This window comes from Oryx dammah, unplaced genomic scaffold (assembly GCF_014754425.2).
Source record: "Oryx dammah isolate SB20612 unplaced genomic scaffold, SCBI_Odam_1.1 HiC_scaffold_5, whole genome shotgun sequence".
Taxonomy (NCBI): domain Eukaryota; kingdom Metazoa; phylum Chordata; class Mammalia; order Artiodactyla; family Bovidae; genus Oryx; species Oryx dammah.
Window position 1 is genome coordinate 86,829,633 of NW_024070189.1, and position 27,155 is coordinate 86,856,787.

Here is a 27,155-nt window from a genome sequence, read left to right on the forward strand (position 1 = left end):
CAGCACAAGTTCTCTCTGAGGAGCATAATTCTATCCTAAATGGCTTGAAAACTCCTAGACAGTAGGGAATCTCCCATACACCAACATAACTTTTCTTTAATGTCCTCACAAAGCTTTTCCACAGTACCTATGAGTCTTAGCCTTTAATCCTTCTTGTAAGAGCACATCATAATCAAAGAAAATTTGTCCAGAACAATGATCTCTTCTTTTATATTAGGTACAACCAACTTTCAGAGACCAGTTAAAAAAAAGAATGGTACATATTTTTATAAGTTATATGAAAGGTTAAAACTGTGTACTCACCCAGGAAAAGGTATCTCATCTTCTTCTGCCCAATCCTCCTGCTCTCCTCCATAATAACTGTTTCCTTGTCTGGCTACATCTTGACCTGTATCTTCACTTTCACTGTCCCCAAGGGCACTATCTGAACTTTCATTTCTTGGAATGTCCCATTCAGCTCCCACAGCAATTTTTTTCTCTGAACTCTCTTTATCCCCATGGGGGACAAGAATGGAGAGTGAATCTCTTTGGTCTTGTTGAGGAAAACAGGTTCTACATGAATCTTGGTGAACTGTTCCTACACATTTGCAACATTCATTGTTTGGTTTGCTATTTTTTGTACACAACCTTTTTGAAAACTCTAACATACAGCAGTGTTGTTTACTGTCTGTACTTGTTTTAAGTGGAATATCATCAATAGTCCTGGTTTCAATTGAATCATCATTAAAATATTCATCAAATAAACTCATGCTTTCTAGGTCAGAATGATTCCAGCAAGGGCGTTCACAGGGTTCTCCAGATACTATGTTCGGTATATCAGACTCTTCAGATTTAGTTGTTTGTTTAGTTTCTTGATGCTGATCAACAGCCCCTCTTTCTTCTTTTGGTGATTTGGTGTGATGTCTGGTAATCTGATCCACTACTGCCTGACTCCGGAGTTCAGTATCGGAGTCAGGTGACATAGAATCCCCAATCAAGAAAGTAACCTTTGTCTGGGTTGCCTCACAAGAAAATGCAGCTGTCACAAGCTTATCTGGAGGTTTTTTTTCCACAACCATTCCTGCAGATCTCAACACTTTACCTGTGTGATTACCTGAATCTAGCAAGTCCTCATTCTGCCACGTTTGCTCTGCTGGGTCTAAGCCTGACTTTGACAATGCACATCGGTCTACTAGAGCAGATCCTGTGCAAACAACTGTTTCTAACTTGGTATCAAGGCAAGTTCTTGACTTATCTCTGTACTGTTTAACATCAGGAGCATTTTCTTCTTGGCAGTCCGGAGAAATCATTTGGCACTCATTTGAAATTCCAAGCAGCTCCTTAGAGCTGTTCTGAATATCTTCTCTCTCTTGTCGCAAAACATTCTCTGTATTTTGCCCAAGGAGTGGACGACTGCAATATTTACAGTTACAATTAGGAGTCCTTGTCTCTTCCGACTCTTTAAAGAGCAAACTGCTTTTGTTTCTATGCATTGTGATCAGCACATACTCAGATTCTTCTATTTCCCCTTTCTCCAAAGTGGTAGTAATTACTGTGCCTGGCATAACAATGGCTTCATCTTCTCCATTTTCTAAAAGATGGGTTTCTTGAAGTTCAGAGCATCTTATGAAATAAGTAAGAAAATAAAGCAGCCTCTGGACCATGTCTTGTCGTTTGCCAACTACCACAGTCCTTGCTAACCGTACAGGAGAGCCAATAGCGCCATATAAGTCTCCTGAAATAGAAAAATCAGTTAATGGACATATCCTCTACTTATACAGCTAAGCAGCCTATTTTCAATTAACAGAAACCTACTCTTGTTGTCTGAGGGGTAGGTCAGGTTTTACTTTTGGCTCCTTCAGAGATGAGTGATTACTCAGGAGTAGGATGAGATGAATGATCTTAACCAAAAAGAAAGGTAATGGAGGGGCTTTCTAGCTTCCTCCTGAAGCAGCTGCTTTGGTGCTGAAACCACAACCAGTCAGTTGTGAAAGTCACATTTACCAAGAACATGTTCCATGCCAGTCCCCTTGCAGAGTAGAGCATCTGGGTGGACAAGTACTGACTAAAGTACTTATGTGCAAAAGCACATCTGCTGAGGACCAAGGAGAGGAAGGCAGTAGAAGTGAAAATGAGCAGAGCTGAAGTAGTCACATCACATACTTAACTTTCCTTCACTGAAATTATATTCCTGAACTTCAGCTGTTGCTGTCCTACTCAGGACCTCACATCAACTTCCATGTTTTTAAAAGTTCATTTTCCTTTCCATTCCATTCCCCAGAGAGCTGGATACTCACGACAGACCCAAAAGGGCAACATGTTCAGCTTTATGGTTCATTTTCACCTCTGTATCCAAACTATACATGAACAGCTATTACATTTTAAAAGGGGGGGAGTGGAATTTAATTCAGCTTTTGAAAAACCTCTATTTTTACTTTACAAAAATCTCATACTTTTTAAAGGAACGAACATAAAACAGGTCTCAAATAATATATAGACTGTATTAACATGATACATTTTATCCTCTAGCTAAGACACTGGCTCTAGCACCACGATGCCACTGTTCAAACTACTTCCAAGGTTTCCACTAACAAGCAAATAAATTGAAACTGCTTTGGCATGGAGTCTTTCATGACTGGTTCCACTTTACTTTTCCAGGTTTATCTTCTGATAATTACCTTTTCTCATCTTTATTCATCCAAAGTCCAAGTTAAAGTGGACTACTTAAACTGGACCCCTGAATACGCTCAGCACTTTAACACCTAGGCCCCTTTACTCATGCTATGTACTTTCACGTCCCTCTGTATCTCTGTCAACTCAAAGTTTCCCACCCAAGCATCTTCCCTGGGACAAATGTAAGCTTCTGTAATTGAACTCCCACTAAACTTTTAACTTCTTATAGCTCCTACCTGAATTATCCTCATTGTCCGTATAAATTTTACCTAAAGTATAAGACTGTCATTTCTTAAAGACAGTCATCTTTATATCCTCCAATGCTCTTTGTACAGAGCCTTAGATATATTGTGCATTCAATAAGTAACTGTGAAACTGAAAACAGATTTGAAATGTTCAAATTAAAAAAAAAAACTACTGAATCACTTCATTTGAAAAAACATATGTTAAATATTCATACAATGAAATACTAGTTAGCATTTATAAAGAATGAATTAGTAATACATATAGTATAGGTGAATCTCAAAATAATTATCCTGAATGAAAGAATTCAGACCAAAGAAAAACACTTAGTGTTTGATTCCATCTATATAAAATTATAGAAAATGCAAACTAATCTACAGTGATAGAAAGTAGACAAATGGTTGCCTGAGTATAAGGGAAAGTGAACAGGCAGAGTAGGGAGGAAGTGATTACAAGGGGCATGAGGGAAAAATTTGTAATGATGAGTAAGTTCACCATAATGATTTTGGTGATGGTTTCATATATATTTTGACATATATATCAAAACTTACAAAATTGTATACTTTTTACATGTCTTTGTTGTATGCCAATTATTCCTTAATTATGTAGAAGAAAGAAAAGGGAGGGAGGGAGGGAGGAAATAGAGTGGGAATGAGGGAGGGAGGTTGATTGGTTATATGATTAATAAGCCACATGACAATCTGCCTGGCAAGCTCACGCACCCTAACAACTAAGAGAAGTTAAACAACTAAGAGAAGTTAAAGTTTCTACCAGGTCACCACAATGTTCTCACTAGTTCTTTCCCCATCACCAAATAGCAACAGAGTAACAGCAGGGATAACATCAACTACATGTATTTACCGGCCACTGTCCTAAATACTATACTCATATTATTTCATTTCCTTTTCATATTATAAAGTATGTACTATTTATTTTTTTATTTTATATATTTTTGGCCACTCCATGCATCTTGTGGGATCCCAGTTCCCCAACTAGGGACTGAACCCAGGCCAAGGCAGTGAAAGCACCGAATGCTAACCACCAAACCACCAGGGAATTCCCTGTACTATTTATCATCCCTACTTTATAAACAGGGTAACTGTGATTCAAACATGGTATGCCTGACTCCCCAGCCTATGCTTAAATTTAAGCTCCAGGCTACACTGCCTTCCTAACGACTGTCAACTCATCAGTTAAACCCCTTCTCCTGTTACCCATTTATTTAGTGGGGTGTGCAGCACTAACGGCAACATTTTCAAAATTTACTCAACAAAAGATACAAACGTGGTACAATGGAAAATTTGATGACTGCTTCTCAGTTAACCAGATTTATTCTAGAGATCACAGGTAACTTTGTTCATTCATTCTTTCTAGGCAAAGTACTGAATACAAAAAATCCAGAAGACCCCAAAGTTAGTAGTAAATTCTGCTCCTTTTGTTGAAGTTGCAAGTCTCTATCCATAAGGAATATTATACATAAGATGGGGATAAGACAATTTAGCAGTCATGAAACAACAAGGAAGAAGTGCTTTAGAAAGGAAAGGGAAAAGAGAGCACTTAGTTTTTCTCTATTTTTGCTATAAAATAACTCCAGATAGTTACACAAAAGTCTAAGTATAATGCATTAGGTAAAGGTTTTTAGAATACATACCCAGTTGTGCCCAAAGTGGATTATACGGATGAGTCTTTGCCAACATGTCCACACTCTGAGAGGAATGTTTTTCTAAAAATATTTTTATAGGTGGCTGTCCATTTGGCATGACTGTTGGAACCCAGGCAAGATGATTGGTCAAAACTGCAGTAATGAGTGCTGGCAAGAATCTGAAAACAAAATGCATCCTATCAGATTCTAACCTGCTTTCATAAAACCTCAAGCAAAAAGCAGGTGACAGAATAAAGCAGAGAGGGTACATGGCCAATCATCATAAAAAAGGGAAAGAATAGAGGAAAGGACAGGTATAGCACCAAGATGAAAACAAAAGTTAATAAATTTTTTCTCGTACTAGTTAAAAGAAAGTTCCTCAAAATAAAGATAGCATTCACAAGGAGCTATTTTGACTCATAATTAAAAAACAAAAATGCCATTTTATTGGAAAAACTATGGATTCTTTTCACTGTTTATGAATCAACCAGTACGTCTATACACTTCCCAATTAGTGAAAAGGAAAATGAAGGAAAGTACTAAGAAAACTTTGTTTAGAGAATGTAAACATTTAAATTACTCATCTAGAGTCTAAGAATTTGATGAATGATTAGAAGAAAGCAATATGATAAAGTACCATACTGAAAACATTGTTATTGGAATTCTGGCACTTACCTATATATATTTTTAAGTTATTTTCTATAGAATGAAACTGCATATATAAATGTAATTATGAAAAATGAGAAGCCTCACACAGTTTCGTAAGATGTCAGGAGTTTTAATACACAAATACATTTTTACTGTTTCTCAACATAAGGTTCTTTGGCCTTTTTCCATATCTTTTAATTATATTAATTACCTTTTATAATTCTGTCTTGCTCATTAATAATATGAAAACTTTCCAAAGGCAATGATTAACTCTTTCATTTTTGTAACTGAACTTGATCACAATCTAGATATCCAGTTATTAAAAATAACAGCTAAGACAGTTAAGATAGCTTAGATGGATGGATAGATGGAAGAAAGGGAGGATGGGAGGGAGCAAGGGCCATACTGATTTTTTGAAGCATTTTCCATTAGAAAAGTGAACTCCTTCATGAAACGATGGCAAAGCTGGTTCTTTTCTGGAGTCCCTGACATCATTGTAAGCCAGACAGGCTCTCCAATTCGTGGCATTGTATAAAGATTACAAATTGTTGTTCTAAAAAAAGAGGAAATCACATTATAAAACTCAGTTCACAGAATTACATACTCTTAATGTTGCTGGCTCCCACCTAGGTTATTAAAAGCTTTGGAAAAGAGGTAATGAATGAATCAAGTCTTCCCTTCTTTGTCCTCAGCATAGTACCAAGAGAAAAGGGGAACATGAACTCTAAATGTTTTGGTCGTAGAACTGGATCTGTGCTCAAAGACTGTGTGCCTTTGGATAAATTACTGCCCTACTTTAAGCATCAGTTACCCTTACCTGTAAAATGAAAGGAAAGGACTAGATAATTTCTAGACCCTTTCCAGCTGTACACTTCTAAGGTACAGAGCTATACTTACATCTATATTACAAATAATCAACAACATAGAAAATTATTTTAAATGGATTAATAGCTTGCCAATAGTACCCACTCAGAACAACAGTTTATCAGCATCATTTTGTTGCCTGTGCTGAGACTCTTCCACTGGGATGACCTGGAGGGATGGTACGGGGAGGGAGGTGGGAGGGGGGTTCAGGATGGGGAACTCATGTACGTCCGTGGTGGATTCATGTTTATGTGTGGCAGAATCAATACAATATTGTAAAGTAATTAGCCTCCAATTAAAATAAATTTAATTTTTTTTAAAAAAGAATACCTTTAACATGGCAATTATTTTTTTTACATTAATATCTGTTTGGTAAAGTACTATACAGTCACCAGGATAAGCAACTCCCACAACATTGGGGCTTAAGAAACTGCTCAGTCTGCTCAGCCACAGAATGGTATCTGACTTTCTACTCTCTCAAACGGTCCTCTCTAATAGAACTTTTAGCACTAATGGGTATGTTCTATTATCTGCACTATCCAACTTGGTAGCCACTAGCCAATCACATGTAATTACAAAATAACTAAAATATGGTCAATGTAACTGTGGAATTGGATTTTATTTTGTTGTAATTAATTTAAATAGCCACAGGTGTCTAATGGTTATTAATGTATTAGTAAGGCTCTAGAAGGTTCTCTTGAGATTTCCATAAAGCTCCGATACCTACCTCAATATAATTTAAAATAACTAGAATCCTGGTGGCTTCCCTGGTGCCTCAGAGGTTAAAGTGTCTGCCTGCAATGCGGGAGACCTAGGTTGATTCCTGGGTTGGGAAGATCCCCTGGAGAAGGAAATGGGAACCTACTCCAGTATTCTTGCCTAGAGAATCCCATGGACAGAGAAGCCTGGTAGGCTACATTCCATGGGATTGCAAAGAGTCAGACATGACTTCACTTTCACTTTCAAAATTCACAAAAGAAAAAGAATTCTGTTCCTTGTTCAAGTTTTACTGAATCTCAACCTAATATGAATAGGATATATTACCATAAAGTGACAAATACAGGTCACATTAATGAATTATTGGTAGGGCACAAAATAACTGCTGAGAACTTAAAAATGTATGAATGGAAAAAAGTACAGGCATCTTATAGAGAAAAATAGGAGTAGGATATAAATGAGGGATATGTGATAATGCTTATTTTTAAATGACTATTAAGGATATCCAGATAGGATAAAACATTGAAAACAAACGTTTATCCACTTTTAGTTCTTATGCCCCAAATGAACACTGCTTAATGATTTAAAAATCAAATGAACCACTACAACAGATAGAACTTTAGTGAATTTTACTGAAACTTTAGTGAAAATTAAAATTACAGATCTAATAAGATTCTATAAGACAAAACAGAGAAGAAATGTTCACTGAAGTAGTAGGGTAGAGAAAGATGATGGATTATGGTGCTCATAATGGGCGACATGTACAAAGAGAAGCTAATTTGCCCCAGTGAAGCAAAGAGAGTCTAAGTTTTCAAAAGTAGGTCAGGAGTCATATAGGACTATAAACTGACAGACTAAATAATTCAAGTTCATAAATGGTTTGTTACCCCTACCTTTTACCCCATCAGAGGTAGCAACTGACTTGCCCAGGGAAATGACATCCCCAAACCCTCCCTGATATTTGAATCTTTCATAGTACATAAATACCTATATAGTAAATCTTGTGGTATTAAAATTTCTTGGCAGAGGCAGCAATTATGGGGGAAAAAATGTTTAAATATGCTCCTTTAGGCAGTGAAAATGAAAAAAGTTGAGCAACACTGCTCTAAAGTAAGGTTCTCCAATCTGTTCTCCCAACCTTTATTTTTGTTCCTCGCTCTCAATTCTTAATGGGCAACCAACATTTGATACTAATTCATAGGTAAAGCCTCCAAGGAGAGAGGGACACAAACAAAGACAGAAACACGCACACAAAGGACTCCAGAGGAAATAGGAAATAATATATTCAGAAAAAGAAAAGAAAAATATGAAAGAAAGACATACAGACAATCAGTTCAGGAGTGTCAATTTCTAATAAAACAAACTCAAGAGAGAAAATAGAGGAATATAAATTTACCAAAGCTGAAAGACAGTGCTAAAACCATACTGAAAGGCTAAAGGAACAAAGATCAAGTATGAATTCATGGCAGGAGATAAATACGCCCTACAATTGATAAATCAGGAAACAGCTGCATTAAGTATTACGTTTAATAATATGGAGATAAGTAACAAAATAAATACTTAAAGAGTTAAAAGAGGATATTCTTCAGAAAAAGAATGGGGATAGGAGAGGTAGGATAGGGTTCATTTACTTTTCATTACTGGAACTGTCAGTATATAATTTTTGTTTCTTAACCATGTGAATGTCCTTTTTGATTAAATGAATGAAGAAGCTGATCAACTCATTTTTCAGAAGTTTCTTCAGAATAATAGTGCCTACCATTCAGTTCAGTTCAGTCACTCAGTCCTGTCCAACTCTTTGCGACCCCATGAACTGCAGCACGCCAGGCCTCCCTGTCCATCATCAACTCCCAGAGTCCACCCAAACGCATGTTCATTGAGTCGGTGATGCCATTCAACCATCTCATCCTCTGTCGTCCCCTTTTCCTCCTGCCCTCATTGTTTCCCAGCATCAGGGTCTTTTCAAATGAGTCAGCTCTTCACAGCAGGTGGCCAAAGTATTGGAGTTTCAGTTTCAACATCAGTCCTTCCAATGAACAGTCAGGACTGATTTCCTTTAGGATGGACTGGTTGGATCTCCTTGCAGTCCAAGGGACTCAAGAGTCTTCTCCAACACCACAGTTCAAACGCATCAATTCTTCGGCACTCAGCTTTCTTCACAGTCCAACTCTCACATCCATACATGACCACTGGAAAAACCATAGCCTTGACTAGACAGACCTTTGTTGACAAAGTAATGTCCTACTTTTTAATATGCTGTCTACCATTAGGTTGGTGCAAACACAACTGCGATTTTGGACTGTGAATTTTAAATTATAACCAGGCTCAAACACATCTTTATTAATCAAAACAGGAACCACTGCAATCAACACATTTTTGCCAATGAGAACTAAGTTTGTTTATTCCTACAGTGTAAAACTCCATTTCAGGATTCAACGAGCACTTGGAAAGCATTTTCTGCCTCCTGCTGGTTGTGGAAGCATTTTCTCTGTAAAAAGTTGTCAAGATGCTTGAAGAAATGGTTGTCAGTTGGCGAGAGGTCAAGTGAAATGGCAGATGAGGCAAAATTTCGTAGTCCAGTTCATTCAACTTTTCAACTGTTGGTTGTGCAATGTGGGGGTAGGCGTTCTCGTGGAGAAGAACTGAGTCCATTCTGTTGACCAAAGCCGGCTACAGGCACTGCAGTTTTTAGTGAATCTCATTGATCTGTTGAGCATACTTCTCAGATATAATGGTTTCACTTGGATTCATAAAGCTGCAATGGATCAGACCAGCAGCAGACCACCAAACAGTGACCATGACCTGTTTTTGGTGTAAGCTGGACTCTGGGAAGTGCTTGCAGCTTCTTCTCGGTCCAACCACTGAGCTGGTTGTCACATAAAATTTACTTTTCATCACACGTCACAATCTCATCAAGAGATGGTTTGTTGTTGTGTAGAATTAGAGAAGACAACACTTCAAACTGATAATTTTTTTGATTTGCGGTCAGCTCATGAGGTACCCATCTATCGAGCTTTTTTCACCTTTCCAACTTGCCTCAAATGGGTCGATGCTGAGTTCTTCAGCAACTTCTCATGTACTTTTAAGAGGATCAGCTTTGATGATCCTATCAGTTGTCATTGTCAACTTCTGACGGTTGGCCACTATGCTCCTCATCTTCAAGGCAACTGTCTCCTTTGCAAAACTTCTTGAACCACCAGTGCACTGTACGTTCATTAGCAATTCCTGGGCGAAATGAGTTGTTGATGTTGTGAATTCTCGCCACTGCTTTGTGACTTATTTTGAACTCAAATAAGAAAGTCCTTCAAAATTGCTTTTTGTCTAATATCACTTCCCTAGTCTAAAATAAATATAAAATAAATAGCAAGGAAAAAGTCATTAGCAAAAAATAAAGAAATGCACATTAAAATGATATATTATATAACCACATTTATTTAAGGATGTACTCCAATACCAAATAGTAAAGTTCAACAATGCAAAATAGCAATTGCTTTTGTACCAACCTAATACAAGTCTATGCCACAGTCATACTGTTAACATTAGCATAGCTGAGTCTCTGAGGACATTCTTTTTAGAGTTTTGATATATAAAAATATGCACCATGACTTTGAAGGTATCAAGTGAAAAGAAGGCAAAAAAATTACATGATACAGCTCTCACTACACAAAAATTCTGTGTTATCATTAACAACCTAGAAGTAATAGTACTTGCTCTCTAGCCCCTCTAATGATTATTCCCTACTGATGAATGGTAAGAAAGTCAAGTATTTTCAGTCCTCTGACCCTTTACTTTTCTTCATCTGTCCCTAGAGACTGAAAAATTCTATTTACTTAGAAGGGAACTATGACATGACTTAGTTTTCATTGATATACATAAAATCTAAGTAAAAATCCAAGGACTTCAATGTATACATATGGCTGATTCACTTTGCTATACAGCAGAAAATAATACTGCACTGTAAAGCAAACTATATGCCAGTTAAAATTAAAAACAAAAAAATCCAAGGATTTCATGTCTGCCAGGCAGCAGTGCTAACTAAACATAGTTCTCAATTCTTTAGCTTACAGGACTTCAATACACATGTGAATCATTTCCTTCCTCTTCCTTCTCAACTACCCAAAATTCATTAATCATCTCATTTCAAATAAACACATACTTTAAAATGCTTCTCATTATTTGCATCAATGATCTATGAAGTCAACAGAAACACTGAATCAGTGAACAATGAATCACTGTTCACAAGGAAAACACAGGGTCATGTTCCTGTGATCCACTAGTCACAGCACTTTTGTCTATCAGTATATAATCTTGTTTGATGTTTTTGTTTAAAGACACTTTATTTAATATTCTGTCAACTGATTAATAATGAATTCACGGCCAACAGCACTATGATGCATACCTTGAAAAAGCTTATCTAACACATATTTTCTCTGTAAGGCACATCATAACCTTCTTGCATTTATGAACATTAGCTAGCATTTCAGCAACGTGCTTGTGGATCATTTTTTTAATATAAATTTATTTTAATTGGAGGCTAATTACTTTACAATATTGTGTGGTTTTGCCATACACTGACATGAATCCACCACGCATGTGCATGTGTTCCCCATCCTGAGCCCCCCTCCCACCTCACTCCCCATACCATCCCTCTGGGTCATCCCAGTGCACCGGCCCTGAGCACCCTGTCTCATGCATCAAACCTGAACTGGCAGTTCATTTCAGATATGATACGTTTCAATGCCATTCTCCCAAATCATCCCATCCTCGCCCTCTCTCTCTGAGTCCAAAAGACTGTTTTATACATCTGTCTCCTTTGCAGTCTTGCATACAGAGTTATTGTTGCCATCTTTTTAAATTCCAAATTCTAGTATGTGTTAGTATACTGTATTGGTGTTTTTCTTTCTGGCTTACTTCACTCTGTATAATCGGCTCCAGTTTCATCCACCTCATTAGAACTGATTAAAATGTATTCTTTTTAATGGTTGAGTAATACTCCATTGTGTATATATACCACAGCTTTCTTATCCATTCATCTGCTGATGGACATCTAGGTTGCTTCCATGTCCTGGCTATTATAACAATGCTGCGATGAACATTGGGATACACGTGTCTCTTTCAATTCTGGTTTCCTCGGTGTGTATACCCAGCAGTGGGATTGCTGGGTCGTATGTCAGTTCAATTTCCAGTTTTTCAAGATATCTCCACATTGTTCTCCATAGTGGCTGTACTCGTTTGCATTCCCACCAACGGTGTAAGAGGCTTCCCTTTTATCCACACCCTCTCCAGCATTTATTGCTTGCAGACTTTTGGATAGCAGCCATTCTGACTGGTGTGAGATGGTTCCTCATTGTGGTTTTGATTTGCACTTCTCTGATAATGAGTGATGTTGAGCATCTTTTCATGTGTTTGTTAGCCATGTGTATGTCTTCTTTGGAGAAATGTCTATTTAGTTCTTTGGCCCATTTTTTGATTGGGTCATTTATTTTTCTGGAATTGAGCTGCAGGAGTTGCCTGTATAATTTTGAGATTAATTCTTTGTCAGTTGCTTCGTTTCCTATTATTTTCTTCCATTCCGAAGGCTGTCTTTTTACTTTGTTTATAGTTTCCTTCATTGTGCAAAAGCTTTTAATTAGGTCCCATTGTATATTTTTGCTTTTATTTCCAATACTCTGAGAGGTTGGGTCATACAGGATTCTGCTGTGATTTATGTTGGAGAGTGTTTTGCCTATGTTTTTCTCTAGGAGTTTTATAGTTTCTGGTCTTACATTTAGATCTTTAATCCATTTTGAATTTACTTTTGCGTATGGTGTTAGAAAGTGTTCTAGTTTCATTCTTTAACAAGTGTTGACCAGTTTTCCCAGCACCACTTGTTAAGTTCAGTTCAGTTCAGTCACTCAATCGTGTCCGACTGTTTGCGACCCCATGAATCGCAGCACACCAGGCCTCCCTGTCCATCACCAACTCCCGGAGTTTACTCAGACTCACGTCCATCGAGTCAGTAATGCCATCCAGCCATCTCATCCTCTGTCATCCCCTTCTCCTCCTGCCCCCAATCCCTCCTAGCATCAGAGTCTTTTCCAATGAGTCAACTCTTTGCATGAGGTGGCCAAAGTACTGGAGTTTCAGCTTCAGCATCATTCCTTCCAAAGAAATCCCAGGGCTGATCTCCTTCAGAATGGACTGGTTGGATCTCCTTGCAGTCCAAGGGACTCTCAAGAGTCTTCTCCAACACCACAGTTCAAAAGCATCAATTCTTCGGCGCTCAGCCTTCTTCACATTCCAACTCTCACATCCATACATGACCACTGGAAAAACCATAGCCTTGACTAGATGGACCTTTGTTGGCAATGTAAGGAAGAGATTGTCTTTTATCCACTGTATATTCTTGCCTCCTTTGGTGTCCATAGGTGCGTGGATTTATCTCTGGGCTTTCTATTTTGTTCCATTGATCTATAGTTCTGTCTTTGTGCCAGTACCATACTGTCTTGACTGTGGCTTTGTAGTATAGTCTGAAATCAGGCAAGTTGATTCCTCCAGTTCCATTCTTCATTCTCAAGACTGCTTTGGCTATTCCAGGTTTTTTGTCTTTCCATACCAATTGTGAAATTATTTGTTCTAGTTCTCTGAAAAATACCATTGGTAGCCTGATAGGGATTGCCTTGAGTCTATAGATTGCTTTGGGTAGTATACTCATTTTCACTATAATGATTCTTCTGATCCATGAACATGGTATATTTCTCCATCTATTTGTGTCATCTTTGATTTCTTTCACCAGTGTTTTATACTTTTCTATATACAGGTCTTTTGTTTCTTTAGGTAGATTTATTGCTAAGTATTTTATTCTTTTAGTTGCAATGGTGAATGATATTGTTTCCTTGATTTCTCTGTTTTCTCACTGTTAGTATACAGGAATGCAAGAGATTTCTGTTTGTTAATTTTGTATCCTGCAACTTTACTATATTCATTGATTAGCTCTAGTAATTTCCTAGTGGAGTTTTTAGGGTTTTCTATGTAGAGGATCATGTTATCTGCAAATGATGAGAGTTTTTTTTAATTCTTCTTTTCCAATCTGAATTTCTTTTATTTCTTTTTCTGCTCTGAGTGCTTGGCCAAAACCAAAACTTCCAAAACTGTGTTGAATAGTAGTGATGAGAGTGGGTACCCTTGACTTGTTCCTGACTTTTGGGGAAATGCTTTCAATTTTTCACTATTGAGGATAACGTTTGCTGTGGGTTTGTCATATATAGCTTTTATTATGTTGAGGCATGTTCCTTCTACTCCTGCTTTCTGGAGCATTTTTATCATAAACAGATGTTGAATTTTATGAAAGGCTTTCTCTGCATCTATCGAGATAATCATATGGTTTTTATCTTTCAATTTGTTAATGTGGTGAATTACATTGATTGATTTTGCAGATATTGAAGAATCCTTGCATCCCTGAGATAAGCCCACTTGGTCATGATGTATTATCTTTTTAATGTGTGGTTGGATTCTGTTTGCTAGAATTTTGTTAAGGATTTTTGCATCTATGTTCATCAGTGATATTGGTCTGTAGTTTTCTTTTTTTGTGGCATCTTTGTCTGGTTTTGATATTAGGGTGATGGTGGCCTCATAGAATGAGTTTGGAAGTTTACCTTCCTCTGCAATTTTCTGGAAGAGTTTGAATAGGATAGGTGTTAGCTCTTCTCTAAATTTCTGGTAGAATTCAGCTGCGAAGCCATCTGGACCTGGGCTTTTGTTTGCTGGAAGATTTCTGATTACAGTTTCAATTTCCGTGCTTGTGATGGGTCTCTTAAGATTTTCTATTTCTTCCTGGTTCAGTTTTAGAAAGTTGTACTTTTCTAGGAATTTTCCATTTCCTCTAAGTTGTCCATTTTATTGGCATATAGTTGCTGATAGCAGTCTCTTATGATCCTTTGTATTTCTGTGTTGTCTGTTGTGATTTCTCCATTTTCATTTCTAATTTTGTTGATTTGATTCTTCTCCCTTTGTTTCTTGATGAGTCTGGCTAATGGTTTGTCAAAATTTTCTTTATCTTCTCAGAGAACCAGCTTTTGGCTTTCTTGAATTTTGCTATGGTCGCTTTTGTTTCTTTTGCATTTATTCTGCCCTAATTTTTAGGATTTCTTTCCTTCTACTAACCCTGGGATTCTTCATTTCTTCCTTTTCTAGTTGCTTTAGGTGTAGAGTTAGGTTATTTGGACCATACCTTTTTAAAGTGAAGTATAGCTGATTTACAAAGTTGTATTAGTTTCTGGTACACAGTAAAGTGATCCCCAGATATATACAAATAGATATACCTATATATATATACATACACACACACACACACACATATATATATGTATATATACATATTATTTTCCACTCTGGCTTAATCACAATACTGAATATACCTTCATGTGCTATAACAGTAGGACTGTGCTGTTTATGTATCATTTTTCATATAGTAGTGTGTATCTACTAATCCGAAACTCCCAATTTTATCCTTCCCCTCTACCTTTCCTCTTTGTTAACTGTAAGTTTGTTTTCTGTCCATGAATGTGTTTCTGTTTTGTAAACAAGTCATTTGTGACATATTTTAGATTCCACATGTAAGTGATATCACATGATATTTGCCTTTCTCTTCCTGACTTATTTCACTTGGTATGATAATCTCTAGGTTCATTCATGTTGCTGCAAATGGCATTACTTCATTCTTTTTTTTCTTTATGAGCAGTATTCCACTGTGTATATATACCACACCTACTTTATCCATTCACCTATCTATGGACATTTAGATGTTTCTATTCCTTGGCTACTGTAAATAGTGATGCTCTGAACACTGGGGTACATGTATCTTTTAAAATTAGAATTTTCTCTGGATATATGCCCACAAGTGGGATTGCTGGATCATATGGCAATCATATGGTTGATTCCCTGGTGGCTCAGACGGTAAAGCATCTACCCACAATGCGGGAGACTCTGGTTTGATCCCTGGGTCGGTAAGATCCCCTGGAGAAGGAAATGGCAACCCACTCCAGTACTCTTGCCTAGAAAATTCCATGGATTGAGGAGCCTGGTGGGCTATAGTCCATGGGGACACGAAGACTCGGACACGACTGAGTGACTTCACTTTATGGCAACTCTATTTTCAGTTTTTTAAGGAACCTCCATACTGTTCTCCATAGCAACTGCACTAATATAAATTTCCACCAACAGTGTAGGAGGGCTCCCTTTTCTCCACACCCTCTCCAGTGTTTATTAAAAGCCTCTTAAATGATGGCCATTCTGACCAGTGTGAGGTAGTAACTCGTCATTTCAATTTGCATTTCTCTAATAATTAGTGATATTAAGCATCTTTTCATGTGTTTCTTGGCCAGCTGTGCATCTTTTTTGGAAAACTGTCTTTGGGGCCAATTTTAATCGGAAAATCACAAATAAATAAATAAATAAATAAATAAAGGTACAAACTGCTTTGAAAAAAGCAGCACTATATAGACCATGAAAGTACACTTGTTTATAAAACTGAGAGCTGAAACAAGGAAGAGTACTCCAAAGAAGATATATAACCAACCAAAAAACACATGAAAAGGTGCTCAACATCACTCATTATTAGAGAAATGCATATCAAAACTACAATAGGTATTATTACCTCACATTGGTTAGAATGGCCATCATCAAAAAATCTACAAACAAAAAATGTTGGAGATGATATGGAGAAAAGGGGACCTTCCTGCACTGTTGGTGGAAACATAACTGACACCACCAGTACAGAGAACAGGATGGAGGTTCCTTAAGGAGCTAGGAATAAAACTACTGTATGAGCCAGCAAGCCTACTACTGGGAATATACCATAGGAAAACCATAATTCAAAAAGATACATGGACACCAATGTTCATTGCAGCACTATTTACAACAGCAAGGACACAGAAGCAATACAGAAGTCCACTGACAGAGGAACAGATAAATAAGCTGTGGTATATATATATATATATATGTGTGTGTGTGTGTATATATATATGTGTGTGTGTATATATATATGTGTGTGTATATACATACATACATATATATATAAAATGGAATATTACACAGCCATAAACAGGACCAAAATTGGGTCATTTTTGTGATGTGAATGAACCTAGAGTCTGTTAAACAGAGTGAAGCAAGTCAGAAAGAGAAAAACAAATATCATATATTAATGTATATATATGGAATCCAAAAAAAAAAAGGTACTGATGAACCTATATGCAGGGTAGGAACAGACACAGACATAGAAAACAGACTTGGGGACACAGGCCAGGGAAGGATAGGGTGGGATGAATTCAGAGAGTGGCACAGATATATCTACACTACCATGTGTAAACAGACAGCTAGTGAGAAGCTGCTGTAGAGAACTCAGCTCAGGGTTCTATGATGACCTAGAGGAGTGGGATGGGTGGGTGGAGAGACTTAGGAGGGAGGAGATATATGTATACTTGTATTTTATTCACTTTGTTGTACAGTACACACCGACACAACACTGTAAAGCAATTATACTCCAATTAAAATAAACAAAAAGACAGGAGAATAATGTCTTATTTGACTTCATCTGGAAATGTGTGTGTCACAGCACTCAAAATCTTCACTGCTCTGCACATGTCCACAAATGATCATATAATCACTATAAGTATATTTTAGGTTTGTAAATAAATTTCAGCAAGCAGACTAATTCACAAATACAGAATCTGTAAATAATGAGGATCAACTGTACATATTAAAAGTACGTCTACAGATAAGATTGCTTAAAAAAAACTGTAAGCGTTTCATAAAGTATTTTTTAAATATTATAAGAATGTTTAACATATCATGCAGTCATTCAGATTTTTACCGAACGAAGTAAAGTATCAGACTAATACAAAAAGGAAAATATACAATCAGGACATACATTTACAATGGTTTTCTGCTTTTTTTCTTTTTGTTTGTTTTGTTGCCTGCACTGTGCAGCATGTGGAATCTGTGTTCCCTGACCAGGGATCGAATCCAAGCCCTTAGCAGTGAGAGCATAGAGACCTAACCCACTGGAATGGCCAGGGAATTTCCTACAATGATTTTATAACTCATACATGTTGTAAATTCCAGGCAATGTTAAAATTTTAAGGGGAGGCAATTCACACTACTTTACATCACAGCAATTCTCTTGTAGGTATTTAACTCAAAAATTCATTAATCAAAATGCTCAGTTTAACCTAAGAGCAGAAACAGTATTCTACCAGGAAGGAGTCCCATGACAATATTTACTATTCTGGTAACCTCAGCTGGATCTATGATGACAGTACTTCCTCAGAGCTCAAAAACAGACTCTTGGCCTTTTGCCACAAAGCTTGTGACTAAAGAAAAGAAACTAATCCAATAATGTAAGATACAGCTCAAAGTACAGGGGCGATGATTCAATGCTGGGTAATATCACAAAATGTGAATGTCAAAAAAAAAAAACAAAAAACGGCAGGGTTCTTTTTGGCAATAAGCAAAAAGAATTATTCAAAACATATAACAATCCCAGTCCAAAGTCAACGAAACATTGAATTAAACCATATTCAGACTCATTTGACAGCACATATAATAAAAATGAAACAAAACATAGAAGATTAGCAAGGCTACCTGCCCAAGATGACACACAAATTCTTGAAACATTCCATATTTTAAAAAAAACAAACAATAAAAATTCATGTTCATACTATCCAAAGCAATCTACATATTTAATGCAACCCCTAACAAGATTCCAATCTCATTTTTCACAAAAATAGAAGAGACAATCCTAAAACTTTTATGGAACCACATAAAACGCTGAATAGTCAAAGCAATCTTGAGAAAGAAGAACAGAAGTGAAAGCAACATGCTCCCTGGTTTAAAACTGTATTACAAAGCTATAATAATAATCAAACAGTATACTACTGGAATAAAAACAGAAATAAATCAGTGGAACAGAGAGCCCAGAAATATACCCTTGCATATATATGGTCAGTTAATTTATGACAGAGAAGCCAAAAATGTTAACATGGAGATAGGATAGGCTCTTCAATAAATGGTTCTCTGAAAACTGGACAACCACATGTAAAAGAATGACTGGACCTTTATCTTATACCACAAACAAAAATCAATTCAAAATGGACTAAAGACTTAAACTCAAGACCTGAAATCATAAAGCCCCTAAAAGAAAACAAAAGGGGTAAACTCCTTGACATCCATCTTGGCAATAACTGAAGATAAAAAACCTTAACATGTATGTACTTAAGAGAGCACTGACATATGTAAGCTGTAAGGAAGGAGAGGGACTGGAATGAAGGCAGTCAAAAGATACTACAAACTTCCATTTATAAGATAAGTAAGAACTCAGGATATAAATGTACAAGATTAATATGATTACCACTGCTGTATGTCATATACGAAAGCTGTTACAAGTGAATCCTGAGTTCTCATCACAAGAAAAATATTTTTTTTAAAGTTCTTCTATTTTTTATCTATAGGAGATGACGGATGTTCACTAAACTTGCTGTGATAATGATCTCATGATGTGTGAACATACATATTACCAAGTCATGTCTGACTCTTGGCAACCCCATGGACCGCAGCCCACCAGGCTCCTCTGTCCATGGGATTTCCCAGGCAAGTATACCGGAGTCGGTTGCCATTTCCTTCTCCAGGGGATCTTCCCAACCCAAGGATCGAACCCATGACTCCTGCTTGGCAGGTGGATTCTTTGCCACTGAGGCACAGGGGAAGCCATGAAACTATTAGAGGAAAATGAAGGCATTAACATTCTTTGACATATATCGCAGCAATACCTTTTGCAATCTGTCTCCTAGAGTAAGAGAAATAAAAGCAAAAATAAACAAATAGGATCTAATCAAATTCAAAAGCTTTTGCACAGCAAAAGAAACCATAAACAAAATGAAAAGACAATCCACAGAACGGGAGAGAATATCTACAACAGTGTGACCCACCTGGGATTAATCTTCAAAATTTACAAACAGCTCACGTAGCTCTACGTCAAAAAACGAAGTGAAAGTCAAAGTGCAAGTCACTCAGTTGTGTCTAACTCTTTGTGACACTGTGGACTACACAGTCCATGGAATTCTCCAGGCCAGAATACTGGAGTGGGTAGCCTTTCCCTTCGCCAGGGGATCTTCCCAACCCAGGGATCGAACCCAGGTCTCCCACATTGCAGGTGGATTTTACCTGCTGAGCCATAAGGGAAGCCCAAGAATACTGGAGTGGGTAGCCTACCCCTTCTCCAGTGGATTCTTTCCAACCCAGAAACTGCACTGGGGTCTCCTGCTTTGCAGGTGGATTCTTTACCAACTGAACTATCAGGGAAACCCTATGTAAAAACAAACAAACATTCCAATCAAAAAACAGGCAGAAGACCTAAATAGCCATTTCTCCGAAGAAATCATACAGATGGCCAAGAATTATAAGAAAAGATGCTCAACACTGCTAATTATAGAGAAATGCAAGTGAAAACTACAATGAGGTATCATCTCAAACCAACCAGAATAGTCCACAAACATTGAATGCTGGAGATAGTGAGGAGGAAAGGGAACCCTCCTACACTTCTGGGGCAAATGTAAATTGGTGGAGCCACTGTGGAGAACAGTACAGAGGTTCATTAACAAACTAAATATAGAGCTACTATATGATCCAGCAATTTCATTCCTGGGCATATATCTGGAGAAAAACATGGTTCAAAGGATACATGGACCCCAATATTCACAGCAGTGCTATTTACAATAGCCAAGATATGGAAGCAACCTAACTGTCCATTGATAGAGGAATGGATAAAGACAAGGAAGTAAATACAGACAATAGAATATTACTCAGCCATTAAAATGAATGAAATAGTGCATTTGCAACAGTATGAATGGACCTGGAGATTAACATACTAAGTGAAGTCAGTCAGACTGAGAAAGACAAATATCATATATCACATCACTTATTTGTAGAATCTTTAAAAAAAAATGGTACAAATGAACTCACTTATAAAACAGAGACAGATTCACAGACTTAAGAGAATGAACTTATGTGCTACTGCATAGCACAGGGAACACTGCTCAATACTCTATAAAAACCTAAATGGGGAAAGAACTTAAAAAAAGAATATATATATAGAACATGTATATATATAATATATATAGAACATGTATATATATAATATATATAGAACATGTATATATATAACAATCATTTTTCTGTTCACCTGAAATTAACAACTTCACTCCATTATAAAATAAAAATTAAAAAAAAGAAAGATATGTGGAAAATCTCCAAATACTTAAAAAGATTTTAAAAATATATTTTTTTAACATAACAGTCGAAGAAATCTCAAGAGAAATTTTAAAATTTTTGAATTAAACTTTCATTCAATATAACAAAACCTGTGGAATCCAGCAAAAGCAGTGTTTAGAGGGAAATTTATAGCACTGAATGCATATATTAGAGAAAAAGATAATTTGAAAGCAATAATCTAAGGTTTAACTTCAGGAAACTAGAGAAAGATGAAAAACATAAAACTAAAGCAAACAGGAAAAAATAAATTAAAATCCAATTAAAATTTATTGAAATTAAAGATAAAAATCAATAGATTAAAAATCAATAAAACAAAACCTGGTTCTTTGAAATGATCAAAGGTTCTTTGAAAATTTATAAATTTCTATCCAAGATAACCAAGTAAAAAAGTGAAATGACACACATTACTAATATTAGAAATAAAAAAGGGTCCATCACTGTTAACCTATGGACATCAAAAGTATAATTAAGAAATAATATGAACAACTCTGTGCTTGCAAATTTGATGATTTAGATGAACCAGAACAATTCCTTGAAAGATACAAGCTACCAAAACTCACACAAGAAGAAATAGATAACCTGAAGAGTCCTATACCTATTTTTACAATTGAATCAATAATTAATAATATCTCAGCAAGCCAGGAATAAAGAGGGAACTTCTTCAGTTTGATAGACAGTGTAAGAAACTTAACTTCATATTTAATGGTGAAAAAGTTGAAGCTTTTTCATTCAGATCTGGTATAAGGTAAGGATGAACCTTCTCATCATTGCTTTTCTACATCATACTGGAAGCCCTTGCTAATCCAGTAAGGCAAGAAAAAGAAATAAGAGGTAAACAGATTGGGATGGAAGACATAAACCTGTCTCTATTCACAGATGAGCACTTATGCAGAAAATTTAAAAGAAATGGCAAAAATCTCCTAGAATTAATAAGCAGTTATAACAAGGCTGCATAATATAAGGTTAATATATAAAAGTCAATTGATTTCTTATGTATCATCAATGAACAGTTGAAATTTGAAATTATAAACAAGGTATCATCAATATTAACAAAAAAAACCACCCTGAGATATTTACGCATAAATTTTTAAATGTATAAGATTTACAGGAGGAAAATCATAAAACTCTGATTGAAGAAATCAAAGAACATACAAATAAAGAGCAAGCTATTTCATGTTAATGGACAGGAAGTATTACTATTGGTAAGATATCAACTTTTCCCAATCTACAGTTTCAATGCAATCTCAATCAAAATCCCAGTAAGTTATTTTGTAAATATCAACAAACTGATGTGTTGGAGATTTGATAAAGTTTGGAGAGGCAAATGATCCAGAATAGTCAACACAACACTGAAGGAAAAGAACAAACGTGAGGACTCATATAATCTGATTTTAAGAATTATTATAAAGTTACATTAATCAGGACAGCGTGGTACTACTGAAAGAACAGACAAATAGATCAATAAAACAAAACAGAAAGCTCAAAAATAGAGCCCCTGAAATATATTCAACTGATACCTGATAAAGGAATAAAAGCAATACAAAGCAAAGACAGTCTTTTCAACAAATGATGCTGGAACAAGTGGACATTCATACGCAAAAATATGCACCTAGACAAAGGCCTTATAGCTTTCACAAAAGATAAATAAATAAAAATGGATCATAGACTTAAATTGTAAATGCGAAATCACAATACTTCTAGAGCATAACATGGCTGAAACTTAATGATCTTATGTTTTATTTCATCATAAATTCAAAGATTCTAGAATATGGCTGAAGCAATGAGATCTCTCCTTTGAGAGAGGATTAAAAGAGGACACCAGATTTACTTTAACTGTGGTTTAACACAAAAAGAGAAAAATTAAGAATATAAAAGGATCAAAGTTGAAAACAAACAAGTTCTCCTATTGTCACATTTACTAAATACATAACTTCCTAGCCATTCCCATTAAAAAAAAGAAACATATATATATACATGACATGTCTACAGTTTCACAGTAGCAATCTTGCAGTATCAGAGGCTAAAACAGCCTTTTACTTCAAAATGCAGTAACTCATATTTAAACAAATAATCCAGAAGATCCCTGACCCAATAAGGTGCCATACAAGACGAGCCAATGAACAAAAGCAAGGTACATAGACTATGGAGATAATAAACTTTAGGTGGTACACAGATACATATTTTAAATTTTAATTATTATGCATGCATTTTATAGCTTACTTATCATAGCAAAGGATGTTGATTTCCCATTTAGGGTAATAATGCATCAATTTTCATTTTTTAATACATTTATTTAGGTAGCAAAACAGGATCAATTTAGATCTGGCAATACTATGAACATCAACTATGAATGACCTTTGAAAATCACTGATATGGGTTATATTTGGCATGTATAATAGTGATCACATCAATGTTGGGCATTCTAAGTACTTTACATATATTATTTTATTCTATCTTTACAACAATCTATTCGGTCATCACTAAATTAAATTCACAGATTTTAAGTTAGAAAACTAAGGGTCAAAAAAAGGCTAAAAAATCCACCCAAGGTCATCAGGGATAATAAAAGGCAAAGCCACAGGTCTCTCTGTCAGATACTAAAGTCTTGAGTTCTTGCTCTACATGTTATACTATTTCTCTAGTGTAAAGGAGGAAAGACTGAGAATGTAAGAGGACAAAGTAAAACTGAAGTGAATCTCTCTGAGACAGAAACACATCAGTCAGTCACTGTGATTCTGGACATAAGGTCATATGCAACATGTTTCCTTGCCTTAACTACAATGCAGTTACAGCACTTGCTTGAGCTTCAGGGACCAAGCTTTGTTGTGCCAGAAAATACTGCTAGAGAAAGGATTAAGCAACAAAGTTATATGGAACATCAAAGTTCATACTCCTTATATCCATGTATATTTTTGTATTCCATGTATCTAAGAATGTGTGATTATCGTCACTTAACCAGTCCCTACATCTAGGAGCCCAACAAAGGACAAAGCACATTTCTGCTAAAACAAGGGTCTCTTCTGGTTATAGTGGTCCAATGCTAGCAACCATACTACTGACTCCTCCCAAGTGTGCCTGAATTCCAAGCACTTTTTATATTTAATAATAAAGGAGTCAATGGCCTACTGAATTACACCCTCATTTGACTATGGGACACAGAAGTTCAAAGAATTATATTTTATCAGAGTAAGTAAAGAAAATAAGTAAATTTTCCAGTGTACACCATGAAACAATTCTATATTATGAAAGGCTAGAGAAAATGTACCTGAATTCATTTAGTGCATCAACTATTCGATTATATGCCAAACTCCTCTGACTGGCATCAGCTGATCTCCGGCTCATTTTCATAGCCTTGAAAGCAATCAAATAGTTAATTCTTATAGTGACCATGGGCAAAATATGGGGGGAAAAAGTAAAAGACAAAATCACATATTTCTATAACATTTTACCTACCATTCTCAACTAGATATGTATAAAGAAGGCACACGTATTTCTAGTGGCTTGTTTTTACACTTTGGGTCATTAATGAGTATAATAAAATTCAAATTTTTCTGATGTTAGGCCTCTTAATTGAAAGAGAATATCAAAACACAAAGAATCTGACGTTGACAGTTTCTGAGTTACATAAAACTTTTCTCCCAAACAGATCATAAAATGCTAACTCAGTAACAACAACTCCTGAGTTTCGCCAATATTCCATAAACAGTGGTTCTCTTAAGTAAATCCTTTTTTTAAACCTAAAACATAAATATTCTACTGAAAGAAATCTCAAGTTATTAGTAATGTTTGCTTTCTTAAAAAGATACTTAGCCAAGATTGAGAAGTCCTACTTTAGGTAGACAACTAAAGATCAGGATTAGAATATGGTTATCCAAAAGAACTTTGAAATTTTTAAAACTTTTTCAAAGAGAATGCAATTCTATATTACTTATGTAATTACACATTAATTTTTTAAATGTTCAAATATATATTTAAGAGAAGGTTAGACTACTTCAGGCTAGAATCATTCATGTATATATCCGAAAGCTTCATAAGGTAAAAGTGACAATTTTTGTTTTCACAAACTGCTGAGAGACTCCTAATTTATAAAGAAGTAAATATTCTTTGGCTAGAATTGAGCAATATTCTTAACTTTATGAAATAAAAAAATTTAACTACATTATAGATCTCAAAAGGTAGTGCAGACTTTGAAATAACTCCCACAGTGCTCAGAAACAGAATCTATAGTTTTTCATTTAAAATATAAATAAGGGATAATTTGAAAACAGCCCTAGAACATAACTTATGTAGGTGTTTCAATGTTTACTATAGTCTATGATTAATTAACTAAAGAATAACTTCTACTCATTTATATGAAAGTATTCACTAGCTCTTTCAGTTTTATAAAGAAATGAGTTGTTAAACATGAACAAATATACAACTGCAATGTGCCCTTTAGGGTGCAGAATGAACAAAGCATTAAAACATTTAAAAAGTAACCTCTAACAAGTTCTGTATTGCTTGAATATTTCAAGTTTTATACAAAGTTTAAACACTTTTCCCTGTAACTGAAATGTCAGTTCAGCCACAGCTTAATATTCTGTGTACTGACTTTGGCAAAAACTGACTACAAAAAACACAGTAGCAAACTGAAGAACATGTCAGGAGTGTTGAACTTCTGAGAAACGAAGATGGACTTGACTCATCGCTCACTAAAAAGGTATTGCTAATGATCTATTTGTATTTTAATAGATTTAATGTGAATAACTAACATAGTGCTTTCTTTAGAGGCACATGATCCTCACGTACTAATGAGTTACTGAAATGCACCCTCTGCTTTCTAGACCATTCTAATTGCTCCTGCATCTCTTGTTTCTTTTACTAGTCTCTTTCAAACACACTGCCATAATAACCTTCTTAGAGCACAATTTGAAGACAGTCTAACAAAGTCAAAAATCCTTGCAAGTGTTCTAGACTCCTTGTGATCTGGTCCACACTAACTCTGTTAGCCACACCAATTACTACTACTCACTGTATCCTTTCCTTTCTGAATTCTGTCACAGGGATTAAGAAATATAGTTATGTTCAATGATTTAACTTATAGGAATCTCATAAAACATAATCTGGAAAATTCACCAAGATGTTAACTGAAGTGTAGCTATAGCTACGAAAAAGCAGATATGGCCTAATTAACTTAAATGGAGGAAAGCCACTAAAATATATTTAAGAACCATTTATAATGAGAAATGTACATGTTAACAAGGATGAATTTTTCAAAACAGGCACATAATAAAAACAATATGAACACAGCACAGTCCCAATCAAGTAAAATATAATACGCATAGAAAAGGTCTGAGTAAGAGTTTCAGCAAAATGTTAATGAGTTATCTTTGGGTGGCAAAGATAGCAATTTTCCCTGTTACTCTGCTGTATCCATTTTTCAAAGCATTATGTTTAAAAAATTCTACAACTCCTTTAAGATGCAGTCCAAATGAAATATCTTCCCAGAAGGAAGTCATTTTTCTTCCCTATGAACTCCTTAAACACTATGGTTTTCCTTCTTTTTTATTTACTCTTATTTTCTATCTTATATTCACAATTTTCTTTACATCAATTTATTACATGCACTATCAGCAGCATTTGACATAATTGATCACTCCTACCTTCTTAGACCACTTTCTTCACCAGGCTTACACCGAAAGTACTCTCTCTTGTTTTTCCTCCTACTTAAATGGGCAATCCTCAGTCTCCCTGGCTAGTTCTCAGCTCCTCCAAATTTAACTACTGAAATGTTCCACAAATTAGGATCTCCTCTCCCTCTCAATCAGCTTCTTAGATTAAAATACCATCTATATACTGGTGACTGCTCAGCCTGGACCCTAAACTCTAGACTCACAATTACCTGGATGTCCAGGAGGCATCACAAACAAACTCCTGATCTTCCTCCACCAAACCCGTTCCATTTGTAGTATTCCCATTTTAGTTCTGGCAATTCCATCCATCTTACTGCTCAAAAGAAAAATCTCAGTCCATCTCCATGATTCTTCCTTTTACAGCTCCAACTCAGTCCATCAGCTAATCTCATTAGCTCTATTTTCAAATATAT

The 27,155-nt window shown here is 35.8% G+C and overlaps 1 protein-coding gene and 1 non-coding gene across 3 annotated transcripts in view; one reads left to right on the forward strand and one right to left on the reverse strand.

The window, feature by feature from the left end:
- FNIP1 (folliculin interacting protein 1) overlaps positions 1-27,155 on the reverse strand; it is a 124,664-nt gene that overhangs the window by 16,489 nt on the left and 81,020 nt on the right. For both annotated transcript variants that reach the window (XM_040241784.1, XM_040241786.1), the window contains 4 exons: positions 24,336-24,421; positions 5,592-5,738; positions 4,547-4,716; positions 304-1,714 (listed from right to left, as the gene is read on the reverse strand). In XM_040241784.1, the coding sequence (XP_040097718.1) occupies positions 304-1,714; positions 4,547-4,716; positions 5,592-5,738; positions 24,336-24,421 (1,814 nt within the window). The remainder of the gene's footprint in view (positions 1-303; positions 1,715-4,546; positions 4,717-5,591; positions 5,739-24,335; positions 24,422-27,155) is intronic.
- On the forward strand, positions 18,325-18,429 carry LOC120864916. The gene has a single exon (XR_005721265.1). It is a non-coding gene; the product is annotated as a U6 spliceosomal RNA (small nuclear RNA).